The 14207-nt window shown below is 43.1% G+C and overlaps 1 protein-coding gene across 1 annotated transcript in view; it reads left to right on the top strand.

Moving 5' to 3' along the window:
• Positions 1-13947, top strand: part of sycp2l (synaptonemal complex protein 2-like) — a 34776-nt gene extending 20829 nt beyond the window's left edge. Inside the window, exons 25-33 of the mRNA XM_070435673.1 lie at positions 4449-4525; positions 4953-5007; positions 5328-5441; positions 10028-10137; positions 11681-11775; positions 11967-12066; positions 12403-12461; positions 12587-12659; positions 13307-13947. Of these exons, the coding sequence (XP_070291774.1) occupies positions 4449-4525; positions 4953-5007; positions 5328-5441; positions 10028-10137; positions 11681-11775; positions 11967-12066; positions 12403-12461; positions 12587-12659; positions 13307-13321 (698 nt within the window). The 3' untranslated portion in view covers positions 13322-13947. The remainder of the gene's footprint in view (positions 1-4448; positions 4526-4952; positions 5008-5327; positions 5442-10027; positions 10138-11680; positions 11776-11966; positions 12067-12402; positions 12462-12586; positions 12660-13306) is intronic.
• Positions 13948-14207: the final 260 nt, after the last annotated feature.

The following is a 14207-nucleotide window of genomic DNA, read 5'->3' as shown; positions in this document are numbered from 1 at the left end:
ACACAATGAATGGTCTCAGGATGCTTTACTGTTGGCATGACACAGGACTGATGGTAGGCTCACCTTGTCTTCCCGGACAAGCTTTTTCCCGGATGCCTCAAACAATCGGAAAGGGGATTCATCTCTTCTTCACAACAGAAATCAGATCACTGGTCATTTTCCGGTCACAACTTGCAGACTTGTTTACGTGTTGCTGTGCGTTTTGTTGCCAACCTTACTTTGCTACCTGACAACTTTACGGTTTTTACTTTTCAATTACTGTTTATATTTTTAGTTTTTCCCTCACTCAACTTTTTCACTCCGGACTCTTTATCTGGACATGGTTCAATCAGGACTTCCAACAGCCGAAGCTAAGTAGTAACATTAACATGATGCCTTCTAATTGCAGTCGCTGTACTCATATATACAGGAGAACGATCGCCTTACGGCGAGGATAGCTGTGCTGCAAGCCCAGCATCAGACGCAATCGTTAGGCAAGGGTCATTTCAGTGTAGGGAAGGATGAAACAGCGTCTGTGCCACCAGTAAGTACAGATAGTAACGTTAGTACAAATCCCCTCGCACGGTCCCCGCAGCCGGACAACTTTCTCATGGCTTCTGGAGGGAAATGCTGTAGGAATGCTCAACCGGTGTCGCTCATTCAGCCAACAAACTTTCAACCGGTTTTCCTCATTAAGCAGCGAGTCGGAGTCTGAGGCCGAGCCTTCTCTGGCTCTACTGCTCCCGTTACGGGGTCTGAGACGCCGAAGCTTTCCATCATTAGCTCTGACAATTGAAAACCTAGTCATTGGCGACTCCATTACCCGCAGTATTAGATTTAAAACGAATCATCCAGCGATCATAAACTGTTTACCAGGGGGCAGGGCTACCAACGTTAAGGCTAATCTGAAGATGGTGCTGGCTAAAGCTAAAACTGGAGAGTATAGAGATATTGTTATCCACGTCGGCACCAACGATGTTGGATGAAAGTCAGGGTCACCAAGCGCAACATAGCTTCAGCCTGTAAATCAGCTAGAAAGTGTGTCGGCATCGAGGAATTGTCTCTGGCCCCCTCCCCAGTTAGGGGGAGTGATGAGCTCTACAGCAGAGTCTCACAACTCAATCGCTGGTTGAAAACTGTTTTCTGCCCCTCCCAAAATATAGAATTTGGTAGATAATTGTCCCTCTTTCTGGACTCACCACAACAGGACCAAGCCTGACCTGCTGAGGAGTGACGGACTCCATCCTAGCTGGAGTGGTGCTCTCATCTTATCTACAACATAGACAGGGCCTAAACTCCTCTAGCTCCACAATGAAATAGGTGCAGTCAGGCAGCAGGCTTGTTAGCCAGCCTGCCAGCTTAGTGGAGTCTGCCACTAGCACAGTCAGTGTAGTCAGCTCAGCTATCCCATTGAGACCGTGTCTGTGCCTCGACATAGGTTGGGCAAAACTAAACATGGCGGTGTTCACCTTAGCATCTCACTAGAATAAAGACCTCCTCCATTCCTGCCATTATTGAAAGAGATCGTGATACCTCACATCTCAATAGGGCTACTTAATGTTAGATCCCTCACTTCAAAGGCACTTATAGTCAATGAACTAATCACTGATCATGATCTTGATGTGATTGGCTGACTGAAACATGGCTTAAGCCTGATGAATTTACTTTGTTAAATGAGGCCTCACCTCCTGGTTACACTGTGACCAATATCCCCCGTGCATCCCGCAAAGGCGGAGGGTTTGCTAACATTTACGATAGCAAATTTCAATTTACAAACGCCCCCCCCGACGTTTTTCGTCTTTGAGCTTCTAGTCAATGAAATCTATGCAGCCTACTCAATCACTTTTTATAGCTACTGTTTACAGGCCTCCTGGGCCATATACAGCGTTCCTCACTGAGTTCCCTGAATTCCTATCGGACCTTGTAGTCATAGCAGATAATATTCACATTTTTGGTGATTTTAATATTCACATGGAAAAGTCCACAGACCCACTCCAAAAGGCTTTCGGAGCCATCATCGACTCAGTGGGTTTTGTCCAAATATCTCTGGACCTACTCACTGTCAGTCATACTCTGGACCTAGTTTTGTCCCATGGAATAAATCTTGTGGATCTTAATGTTTTTCCTCATAGTCCAGGATTATCGGCCCACCATTTTATTACGTTTGTAATCGCAACAAATAATCTGCTCAGACCCCAACCACAGGGATCATCAAAAGTTGTGCTATAAATTCTCAGACAACCCAAAGATTCCTTGATGCCCTTCCAGACTCCTCTGCCCTACCCAAGGACGTCAGAGGACAAAAATCAGTTAACCGCCTAAGGTTAGGAACTCAATTGAGGAACTCAATTTAACCTTGAGGAACTGAATTAAAAGATTCAGGCAAGCAATACAGTGCCTTCGGAAAGTATTCAGACCCCTTTTTCCACATTTTGTTACGTTACAGCCTTACTCTAAAATTGAATAAATAAGTAAAAATCCTCAGCAATCTACACAGAATACCCCATAATGACAAAGTGAAAACACGTTTTTAGAAAACAGAAATACCTTTGTTACAGAAGTATTCAGACCCTTTGCTATGAGACTCGAAATTGAGCTCAGGTGCATCCTGTTTCCATTATCATCCTTGAGTTAACCCACTGTTCCCCGGTAGGCCGTCATTGTAAATAAGAATTTGTTCTTAACTGACTTGCCTAGTTAAATAAATGTTACATTTTWAAAAATATATTTTTTATCTACAACTTGATTGCATTCCACCTCTACCCAAATCAGGTCCAATCAATTGAATTTACCAGAGACCCACCTGTTAATATAAGGTCCCACAGTTGACAGTGCCAGAAGGTCAGAACAAAAACCAAGCCATGAGGTCGAAGGAATTGTACGTAGATCTCCGAGACAAGATTGTGTCGGGGCGAAGACCTGGGGAAGGGTACCAAAACATTTCTGAAGGTCCCCGAAAACACAGTGGCCTCCGCCAAGACTCTGGCCAGGCGGCCAGCCCTATGAAAACTAGCAATTGGGAAGAAGGGCCTTGGTCAGGGAAATGACCAAGAACCCGATGGTCACTCTGACAGAGCTCCAGAGTTCCTCTGTGGAGATGGGAGAACTTTCCAGAAGGACAACATTTACATTACATTTACATTTAAGTCATTTAGCAGACGCTCTTATCCAGAGCGACTTACAAGTTCTGGAGCACTCCACCAGTCAGGCATTTATGGTAGAGTGGCTAGATGGAAGCCACTCCTCAGTAAAAGACACATGAGAGCCCGCTTGGAGTTTGCCAAAAGGCACCTAAAGCATCTGACTATGAGAAACAAGATTTTCTGGTCTGATGAAACCAAGATTTAACTCTTTGGCCTGAATGCCAAGCATCACGTCTGGAGGAAACCTGGCACCATCCCCACGGTGAAGCGCGTTGGTAGCATGCTGTGGGGTTGTTTTTCAGGGACTGGGAGACTGGTCAGGATCAAGGGAAAGATGAACTGAGCAAAGTACAGAGATCCTTGATGAAAACCTGCTCAGGACCTCAGACTGGGGTGTAGGTTCACCTTCCAACAGGACAACGACCCTAAGCACACAGCCAAGACAACACAGGAGTGGCTTCGGGACAAGTCTCTGAATGTCCTTGAGTGGCCCAGCCAGAGCCCGGACTTGAACCAGATCTAACATCTCCTTAGAGACCTGAAAATAGCTGTGCAGCGACGCTCCCATCCAACATGACACTGTTTGAGAGGGTCTGCAGAGAAGAATGGAAGAAACTCCCCAAATGCAGGTGTGCCAAGCTTGTAGGATCATACCCAATAATTGATGCTGTAATCACTGCCAAAGGTGCTTCAACAAAGTACAGAGTAAAGTGTTTCAATACATATGTAAATGTGATATTTCAGTGATTTTTTTTTTTTAATTATTATTTTTTAGCAAAAATGTCTCTGTTCTTGCTTTGATGTTATGGGTATTGTGTGTAGATTGACACAAAAAACAACGATTTAGTACATTTTAGAATAGGCTGTAGCATTACAAAATCTGGAAAAAGTCAAGGGGTCTGAATACTTTACGAAGGCATTCATCGGAACAAGGCTGCATCTGAAATGGTACCCTATTCAATATAGTACAGTTGACCAGGGCTCATAAGGGCAATGTTAACTATGTTTGAATTGATTTTATTTTTGTCATTTAGCAGACACTTTTTTTATCCAGTGTGACTTACAGGAGCATTCGGGTTAAGTGCCTTTCTCAAGCTTGGCACATCGGCAGATTTGTTTTCACACCTGCCACCCACATCGCACATTGTGGTATACAGACATGTTTCTCATGGATAATGGGGCTATATTTAGACCTGTAGCTGATGTGAAACCTGTATGGGATTTTCCCTTCAATACAGGTATACAGCGTGTCAAAATAAAAGTCCCATACAGGTCTCACATCACATACAGGTGTCACATTAGCTAACAACATTGCATTCCTTGTAGGCTTCCAAGATGTGACTGGGGAGGACTGGGATGAATCTGTGTTTCACCGGGAGGAACAAGATGAATCTACACCTACTGTAAGGTACTCCGTAGTACTTGCCTGGTGCCAGATCTGTTTGTGATCTTTAGCCAACGCCATAGACTATGACCATAAGCATTGGCACAACAGCACAAACAGATCTGGCACCAGACTCATGATACATCCCAATAACACATGTTTCACCTCTCCAATAGGAGAATCCCTCTCCTATTCCTAAGTCTTCTCTTGGAAGATTTACTAACAGAGAACCTCCATTTGTACCCTGGTGCTAGTTATTCTATTGTTTTGTTGGGTGTTTASTGTACTGTTGTTTCTAAGTAATGTRTTATAACATGTATAGATTTTAATAATATACACATAATCTGTCATAATGCTCCTGCACCTAAATATAAACAGTACTGGCACACAAAATGAGTACCAGCACCTATTTCAGTCCAGGTCATAATGTAAAATTATTATTTCAGGACCATGTTCCCAATCAGGAGGCTGGAATTCATAGGAAGAGGCCTTGGGCCTCAGGTATGTCTCTGAAGTCTCTCTGCAATGACTTGACATGTACTGTTGACCAATCTGGTCTCTTAAAAATTCTAAAAGAGCATCTGTTTTCAAATACTTACCGTGGTCGTATTCATTAGGCATCAAACTGAATTTAAAGTATTAACTGGGAGGGACTACCTGAACTTGTCCTATAACAAAAGTTTGTTCGTTTTCAGTTGCAAAATGTTTTAATATGATAGAACACTTGATAAAACATGGCCCTCAGTGAAGGATAAATTACCATAAAGGTGTGGACTGGAGCTGACCATGGTCAATGGCCATGTTGTGGTCATATTACTCAGCAGAGCGTGCTGACTCGGGAGGTGCAGCGGAGAAGAAGAGTGTGCCGCTAGAAAGTGATCCAAGGCAAAGACCCAGGGCCTTCTTTCCCTCAGAACCTCTCGAGGAGGCTGCTGGTAATACATACATACCAGTACAGATTGAAGTTGGAAGTTTACATACACTTAGGTTGGAGTCATTAACTTTTTCTCAACCCTCCACAATTTCTTGTTAAAACAAACTATAGTTTTGGCAAGTTGGTTAGGCATCTGCTTTGTGCATTGACACAAGAACCCACAAGTAATGTGGTCCCGTGTGGCTCAGTTGGTAGAGCATGGCGCTTGCAACGCCAGGGTTGTGGGTTCATTCCCCACGGGGGACCAGGATGAATATTGTATGAACTTTCCAATTTGTAAGTCGCTCTGGATAAGAGCGTCTGCTAAATGACTTAAATGTAATGTAAATGTAAATGTAATGTAATTTTTCCAACAATTGTTTACAGACAGATTATTTCATTTATAATTCAATGTATCACAATTCCAGTGGGTCAGAAGTTTACATACACTAAGTTGACTGTGCCTTTAAACAGCTTGGAAAATTCCAGAAAATATGTCAATGCTTTAGAAGCTTCTGATAGGCTAATTGACATCATTTGAGTCAATTGGAGGTGTACCTGTGGATGTATTTCAAGACCTACCTTCAAACTCCGTATCCATGGGAGCAATTTCCAAATGCCTGAAGGTACCACGTTCATGTGTACAAACAATAGTACGCAAGTATAAACACCATGGGACCACGCAGCCGTCATACCGCTCAGGAAGGAGACGCATTCTGTCTCCTAGAGATGAACGTACTTTGGTGTAAAAAGTGCAAATCAATCCCAGAACAACAGCAAAGGCCTTGTGACGATGCTAGAGGAAACCGGTACAAAAGTATCTATATCCACAGTAAAATGAGTCTTATATCGACATACCTGAAAGGCCGCTCAGCAAGGAAGAAGCCACTGCTTCCAAATCCGCCATAAAAAAGCCAGACTACGGTTTGCAACTGCACATGGGGACAAAGATCGTACATTTTGGAGAAATGTCCTCTGGTCTGATGAAACAAAAATAGAACTGTTTGGCCATATGACCGTTATGTTTGGAGGAAAAGGGGGAGGCTTGCAAGCCGAAGAATACCATCCCAACCGTGAAGCACGGGGGTGGCAGCATCATGTCGTGGGGGTGCTTTGCAAACCTGACTCAGTTACACCAGCTCTGTCAGGGGAATGGGCCAAAATTCACCCAACTTATTGTGGAAGGCAACCCAAAACGTTTGACCCAAGTTAAGCAATGCTACCAAATACTAATTGAGTGTACAGTCGTGGCCAAAATTTGAAAATGACACACGAATCTTCAAAGTCTGCTGCCTCAGTTTGTATGATGGCAATTTGCATATACTCCAGAATGTTATGAGTGATCAGATTAATTGCAAAGTCCCTCTTCCATGCAAATGAACTGAATCCCCAAAAAACATTTCACTGCATTTCGGCCTGCCACAAAGAACCACCTGTCATCATCATGTCAGTGATTCTCTCGTTAACACAGGTGTGAATGTTGACGAGGACAAGGCTAGGAGATCACTCTGTCATGCTGATTGAGTTCGAATAACAGACTGGAAGCTTCAAAAGGAGGGTGGTGCTTGGAATCATTGTTCTAACTCTGTCAACCGTGGTTACCTGCAAGGAAACACGTGCCGTTGTCATTGCTTTGCACAAAAAGGGCCTCACAGGCAAGGATATTGCTGCCAGTAAGATTGCACCTAAATCAACCATTTATCGGCTCAGCAAGCGCCAAGAAGACTTTTGGAGGATGGCCTGGTGTCAAGAAGGGCAGTAAAGAAGCCACTTCTCTCCAGGAAAAACATCAGGGACAGACTGATATTCTGCAAAAGGTACAGGGATTGGACTGCTGAGAACTGGGGTAAAGTCTTTACCTCTGAATCCTCTTTCCAATTGTTTGGTTCATCCGGGGAAAAAAGCTTGTCCGGAGAAGACGAGGTGAGCGCTACCATCAGTCCTGTGTCATGCCAACAGTAAAGCATCCTGAAACCATGTGTGGGGTTGCTTCTCAGCCAAGGGAGTGGGCACACTCACAATTTTGCCTAAGAACACAGCCATGAATAAAGCATGGTACCAACACATCCTCCGAGAGAAACTTCTCCCAACCATCCAGGAACAGTTTGGTGACGAACAATGCCTTTTTCCAGCATGATGGATCACCTTGCCATAAGGCAAAAGTGATAACTAAGTGGCTCGGGGAACAAAACATCAATATTTTGGGTCCATGGCCAGGAAACTCCCCAGACCTTAATCCCAYTGAGAACTTGTGGTCAATCCTCAAGAGGTGGGTGGACAAACAAAAACCCACATTCTGCCAAACTCCAAGCATTGATTATGCAAGAATGGGCTGCCATCAGTCAGGATGTGGCCCAGAAGTTAATTGACCGCATGCCAGGGCGGATTGCAGAGGTCTTGAAAAAGAAGGGTCAACACTGCAAATATTGACTCTYTGCATCAACTTCATGTAATTGTCAATAAAAGCCTTTGACACTTATGAAATGCTTGTAATCATACTTCAGTATTCCATAGWAACATCTGACAAAAATATSTAAAGACACTGAAGCAGCAAACTTTGTGGAAATAAATATGTGTCATTCTTATAACTTTTGGCCACGATTTGTATTTAAACTTCTGACCCACTGGGCTGAAATTAAGCTGAAATTAATCATTCTCTCKACTATTATTCTGACATTTCATTCTTAAAATAAAGTTGTGTTCCTAACTGACGGAATTTTTACTASGATTAAATGTCAGGAATTGTGAAACACCTTAGCCAAATACATTTAAACTCAGTTCATGTAAACTTCYGACTTCAACTGTGCATACGTACGTACAAGTCAAAAGTTTGGGCACACCTACTCATTTCAAGGGTTTTTCTTTATTTTTACTATTTTCTACATTGTAGAATAATAGTGAAGACATCAAAACTATGAAATAACACACATGGAATCATGTAGTAACCAAAGAAGTATTAAACAAATCAAAATGTTTTATATTTAAGATTCTTCTCGAAGCCACCCTTTGCCTTGATGACAGCTTTGCACACTCTTGGTATTCTCTCAACCAGCTTCATGAGGAATGCTTTTCCAACAGTCTTGAAAGAGTTCCCACATGTTGAGCACTTGTTGGCTGCATTTCCTTCACTCTGCGTTCCAAMTCATCCCAAACCATCTCAATTGGGTTGAGGTCGGGTGATTGGAGGCCAGGTCATCTGATGCAGCACTCCATCACTCTCCTTGGTCAAAAAGCCCTTACACAGCCTGATGGTGTGTTTTGAGTCATTGTCCTGTTGAAAAGCAAATGATAGTCCCACTAAGCGCAAACAAGATGGGATGRCGTATTGCTACAGAATGCTGTGGTAGCCGTGCTGGTTAAGTGTGCCTTTTGAATTCTAAATAAATCAGTGTCACCAGCAAAGCACCATCACACCACCACCTCCATGCTTCATGGTGGGAACCACACGTGGAGAGCATCCGTTCACCTACTCTCTCACAAAGACAGTGGTGTGAACCAAAAATCTCAAATTTGGACTCATCAGACCAAAGGACAGATTTCCACCGGTCTAATGTCCATTGCTCGTGTTTCTTGGCCCAAGCAAGTCTCTTCTTATTGGTGTCCTTTAGTGCCAGTAGACCATGAAGGCCTGATTTCACGCAGTCTCCTCTGAACAGTTGATGTCTGTTATTTGAACTCTGAAGCATTTATTTGGGCTGAAACCTGAGGTGCAGTTAATTGCCGATTTCACACCTTTTATTTGAAATGCATTCCAGGTGACTATCCCATGAAGCTGGTTGAGAGAATGCCAAGAGTGTGCAAAGCTGCCATCAAGGCAAAGGGTGGCTACTTTGAAGAATTTTAAATATATTTTGACTTGTAAACACTCATTTGGTTMCTACATGATTCCATATGTATTATTTAATTGTTTTGATGTCTTAACTATTATTCTACAATGTAGAAAATTGTTAAAAAAAAAAAAAAAAACTTGAATGAGTAGTGTATTCAAACTTCTGACTGGTACTGTACATACATACAGTGCATTCAGAAAGTATTCAAACCTTTGACTTTTTCCACATTTTGTTATGTTACAGTATTATTCTGAAATTGATGAGGAAAAACATTTAATCTATCTAAAACAACCTTATTTACATAAGTATTCAGACCCTTTGATATGGTACTTGAATTTAAGGTTAGGTGCATCCTGTTTCCATTGATCATCCTTGAGATGTTTCTACATCTTGATTGTGGTCCCCMTGTGGTAAATTCAATTGATTGGACATGATTTGGAAAGGCACACACCTGTCTTTATAAGGTCCCACAGTTGACAGTGCATGTCAGAGCAAAGACCAAGCCATGAGGTCGAAGGAGTTGTCCGTAGAATATTTGTATAAATTAGACTTCTGTATTTCATTTYCCCAAAATTTGCTAATGTTTAAAGAAAACAACATGTTTTCACTTCATCATTATGGGGTGTAGATGGGTGAGATTTTATTTATCCAGTTTTAAATTCAGGCTGTAACACATCAATGTGAAATAAGTCGAAGGGTAAGAATATTTTCTGAATGCACTGTATGCTACTGGTTGTGCAGGCGTTCATTCCAACCCCATCTGTTTCATGCTTTCCAGAATCAATGAGCAGAGTGCTGAATGAGGAGGTGGAGTCTGAGATGGAGATGGGCTCTGGAGTCATCGCTGCTTTCCAGACCTTCAAGAGCCAGCTGAGAGCACACTTCTCGGTGATCACATCACACAGACTTGTGCAACAAACTCAGCAAAAAAAGAAACGTCCTCTCACTGTCAACTGCTTTTATTTTCAGCAAACTTAACATGTGTAAATATTTGTATGAACATAAGGTTCAACAACTGAGACATGAACTGAACAAGTTCCACAGACATGTGACTAACATAAATGGAATAATGTGTCCCTGAACAAAAAAGGGGGGGGGGTCAAAATCAAAAGTAACAGTCAGTATCTGGTGTGGCCACCAGCTGCATTAAGTACTGCAGTGCATCTCCTTCTCATGGACTGCACCAGATTTGCCAGTTCTTGCTGTGAGATGTTACCCCACTCTTCCACCAAGGCACCTACAAGTTCCCGGACATGTCTGGGGGGAATGGCCCTAGCCCTCACCCTCCGATCTAACAGGTCCCAGACGTGCTCAATGGGATTGAGATCCGGGCTCTTCACTGGCCATGGCAGAACACTGACATTCCTGTCTGACACTGACATTCTTGAGTACAGGCCTTGGTGTAACGCTCATTCCTTCGACAATAAACTCAAATCTGACCATCACCCTCTTGAGACAAAACCGTGACTCGTCAGTGAATAGTCCTTTTTGCTAGTCCTGTCTGGTCCAGTGACGGTGGGTTTGTGCCCATAGGCGACGTTGTTGCCAGTGAGGATCTGCCTTACAACAGGCCTACAAGCCCTCAGTCCAGCCTCTCTCAGCCTATTGCGGACAGTCTGAGCACTGATGGAGGGATTATGCGTTCCTGGTGTAACTCGGGCAGTTATTGTTGCCATCCTGTGATGTTTGGATCTACCGATCCTGTTCAGGTGTTGTTACCCATGGTCTGCCACTGCGAGGACGATCAGCTGTCGATCCTGTAGCTCTGTCTTAGGCGTCTCACAGTACGGACATTGCAATTTATTGCCCTGGCCACGTCTGCAGTCCTCATGCCTCCTTGCAGCATGGTAAGGCACGTTCACACAGATGAGCAGGGACCCTGGGCATCTTTCTTTTGGTGTTTTTCAGAGTCAGTAGAAGGGGCTCTTTAGTGTCCTAAGTTTTCATAACTGTGACCTTAATTGCCTACCGTCTGTAAGCTGTTAGTGTCTCAATGACCGTTCCACAGGTGCATGTTCATTAATTGTTTATGGTTCATTGAACAAGCATGGGAAACAGTGTTTAAACCCTTTACAATGAAGATCTGTGAAGTTATTTGGATTATTTTGAATTATCTTTGAAAGACAGGKTCCTGAAAAAGGGACATTTCTTTTTTTGCTGAGTTTACAATCATGGTCCCTACTGTTACCCTGGTCCTGGAGAGCTCCAGCTTGATCCATTCTAATCTCCAACCCAGAATTATCTTGCGTGCGCTGACCAGCTACTGCCACCAGAGACCAGCCCGGCACTAACACACGATTCCTCCAATCGCTTATCCATCAAGACCTTTAAAACTAGACACTAGGAAACATTTGACCATGGAGCTATTTGATAAAGGTTGCTACCATTCATGTTTCAGATGACTAATCCCCCTTTCCTATTGTTCCTACAGTCCAGATACAAGAAGATTGAAGCCCGCTCCCTGCAGTCTCTGATGGACTGTCAGAAAAACGTCACCTCTCTCCTGGGTGCTGTCCACGACAGCAGGTAAAAACCATCACCTGGACCAGTCTTAAATAATAATGGATTCATTAATAATTGATGTAGTCATTTAGATGACTCAAGTCACTTTCCACTTGGGAACTCGCCTCATCCATTCTTGTCTTATGATTGTTGGAAGGTTCCGCAGAGGTTGGTTGAGGATGTGGTTTACAGTGACATTCTTCCTGTTTGTGCAGGCTGGTCCACCTGGAGCGCTTCCAGGCCACCGTAGTCCAGGAGCTGGGCCGCCTGGAGAATGACTGCATCTCGCTCAAAGAGATCGAGGGGGAAACTGTGGTCTGTCTTCTGTCTCTCTGGCTAGCACACCATTCTCATTGAAACGCGTTACTTAATTTGATGTTACCATTACTAAAACCTGGGCCGTGTGTTTGTTAGGGCAAGCAAAGGAAAAGATTTGTAACAGAATTACATGTCTTATGGACGGGTGGTTCAACTTCTGTTTTCTGCCTTCCGGTGCCTAATGAACACGACCCAGGCTGCCTTATGTTCACTAGGGTTCACTCTTGCTTCTACTACACCATAATGCTTTCTGGCCCACTCCTAGGAGTTAGGGTTTGGTTCAAAATGATTCAAAGGGTTCACATTGTTTTGTTAACTCCTTTCATTTTTCAGAACTTTTGGCAGAGCGAGTCTCAGTCCGTGCGGTCGTTCTGTGACCGACAGCAGCAGAGGTAAGCAAGCACTAAACGGCAACTGACCTAACCTCAATGTAGGGATATAGTACATGTTACATCACATGTATCTAATAATAATAGCCATGTCAGATTGAAAGTCATGCTCTCCCATGTCCTTCCAGGTTAGAGTCACTAGGAGAGCCCAGAGATGGCTGGAGCAGCATGTCACAGAGGGAGGAGGCTGCAGCACCACCGGTACACTTCTGACCCACACAATGTATACCATGCATCACATGGCACGTCCCGTGGAATAGTCTGTCCACCCTGCCCTTGGACATCATTCTTGTATTTTCAAATGGCAAATGAGATATTGTATTATAACCTATAAACGCAGACACGGGTCACCCATCTATTGTTTTTTTTGGGGGACGATGTCTGTGAAAACAAGAGTTAAAACACTATGTACACTGTAAATCTAGCCAGGGTGAAGCAGGAGAACCCGTCATCTCTGTAGCCGTGCTCTTGGTTGTGGTGTGAATCATGGTCACAGAGTTACTGTGTTGGTGGACTTCGGATGTACTCGGGCTCCCCCAGGATGAGCTACAGCCCACACTGAACCAAGCAGAACTGAGCCAGCAGCAGCACTTCGTAACCCACCGGACTCCTAGAGTATCAAAGACAATATTCCCAGCCTGAGCACAGTCAGTGTAGAATATGGCTGTTTTGGATTTCTAGGTCTGGCAGGATGCCTGTAACAATATTCAACATGGGATTACGTTGGCGTAAAGGGATAGGTCACTTTTTGAAGTTGGGAGATTCTGCATGTGGCTAAATAACCAGACTTTTAAAAGTCTCTCTTTTTACAATTACAATAAAGATGACTTCTCTCTTCCTCTCCTCAGGAACCTCCAAAGTAGAACGCTGGTGACAAAGGAAATAGAAGCTAAGRCTCTCCAGTTCCTGATGAAACCAACACCACTTTGGACCTTTATACTGACATTGAACCATGAGTGACGTCGTACAGACACGTAATGGCTGATAGACCGTGAACAAAGTTCTCACACAGGCAATGACCTACCTTGCTCATTTATTTTTTTCTGCCATTGTTCAAAATACACTCAATTAGAGCTAATACATGAATAGCTGAAGGATAATAATAGGCTGATGAATTTCAGGGACTTGGTTAGACATCAGAGAGCAAGGCAGACCATGCGTGTTTATTTTTTTAATTAACTTTTGTCATGTTTGTCGATAGCCACTCAAAGACATTCAGTGATTGATTGAGAAATGCAATGTATGAAGTCTACGAAAGTCATCAGGAAAGCCTGTAAAATATAATTTTTCTAAAGAACCAGTCAAATGTTTACTATGTTTTGCACCCATAAACTTGCATTCAAATACAGTGGGATATATCAGGTAGGTTTAGCAGTGTTTCTAAAGCATCTTTAGTTTAACAATGATTTGAGTGAATGCTCTGGAGGGATATTTTTAGTGAGTACATACCGGAGGCTATATTCAATAAAGGCATAGTTGTGGCCAAATATATATTGGCACTTTTCTTAAATAATTCCCTCTAAAATAAGTTAATAACTTTTGCAATGTTCAACCCAGTGATATTGGATTTAACATTCCAGAAACAATTTTTTTGTGAACTTGTTTATAAAAAAAAGTGTTTAGAAAATACAGGCAAATGGCATGGACAAAATGATTGCCACTCCGGAGCTAGTACTTGATTGCACAGTCTTTGGCCAAGATAACGGCAGACAAATGCTTCTTGTAGCTATCAATAAGCTTGCTGCACCT

Source organism: Salvelinus sp. IW2-2015, linkage group LG27, assembly GCF_002910315.2.
Source record: "Salvelinus sp. IW2-2015 linkage group LG27, ASM291031v2, whole genome shotgun sequence".
Classification (NCBI taxonomy): domain Eukaryota; kingdom Metazoa; phylum Chordata; class Actinopteri; order Salmoniformes; family Salmonidae; genus Salvelinus; species Salvelinus sp. IW2-2015.
This window is presented reverse-complemented; position numbering and strand designations above follow the sequence as displayed.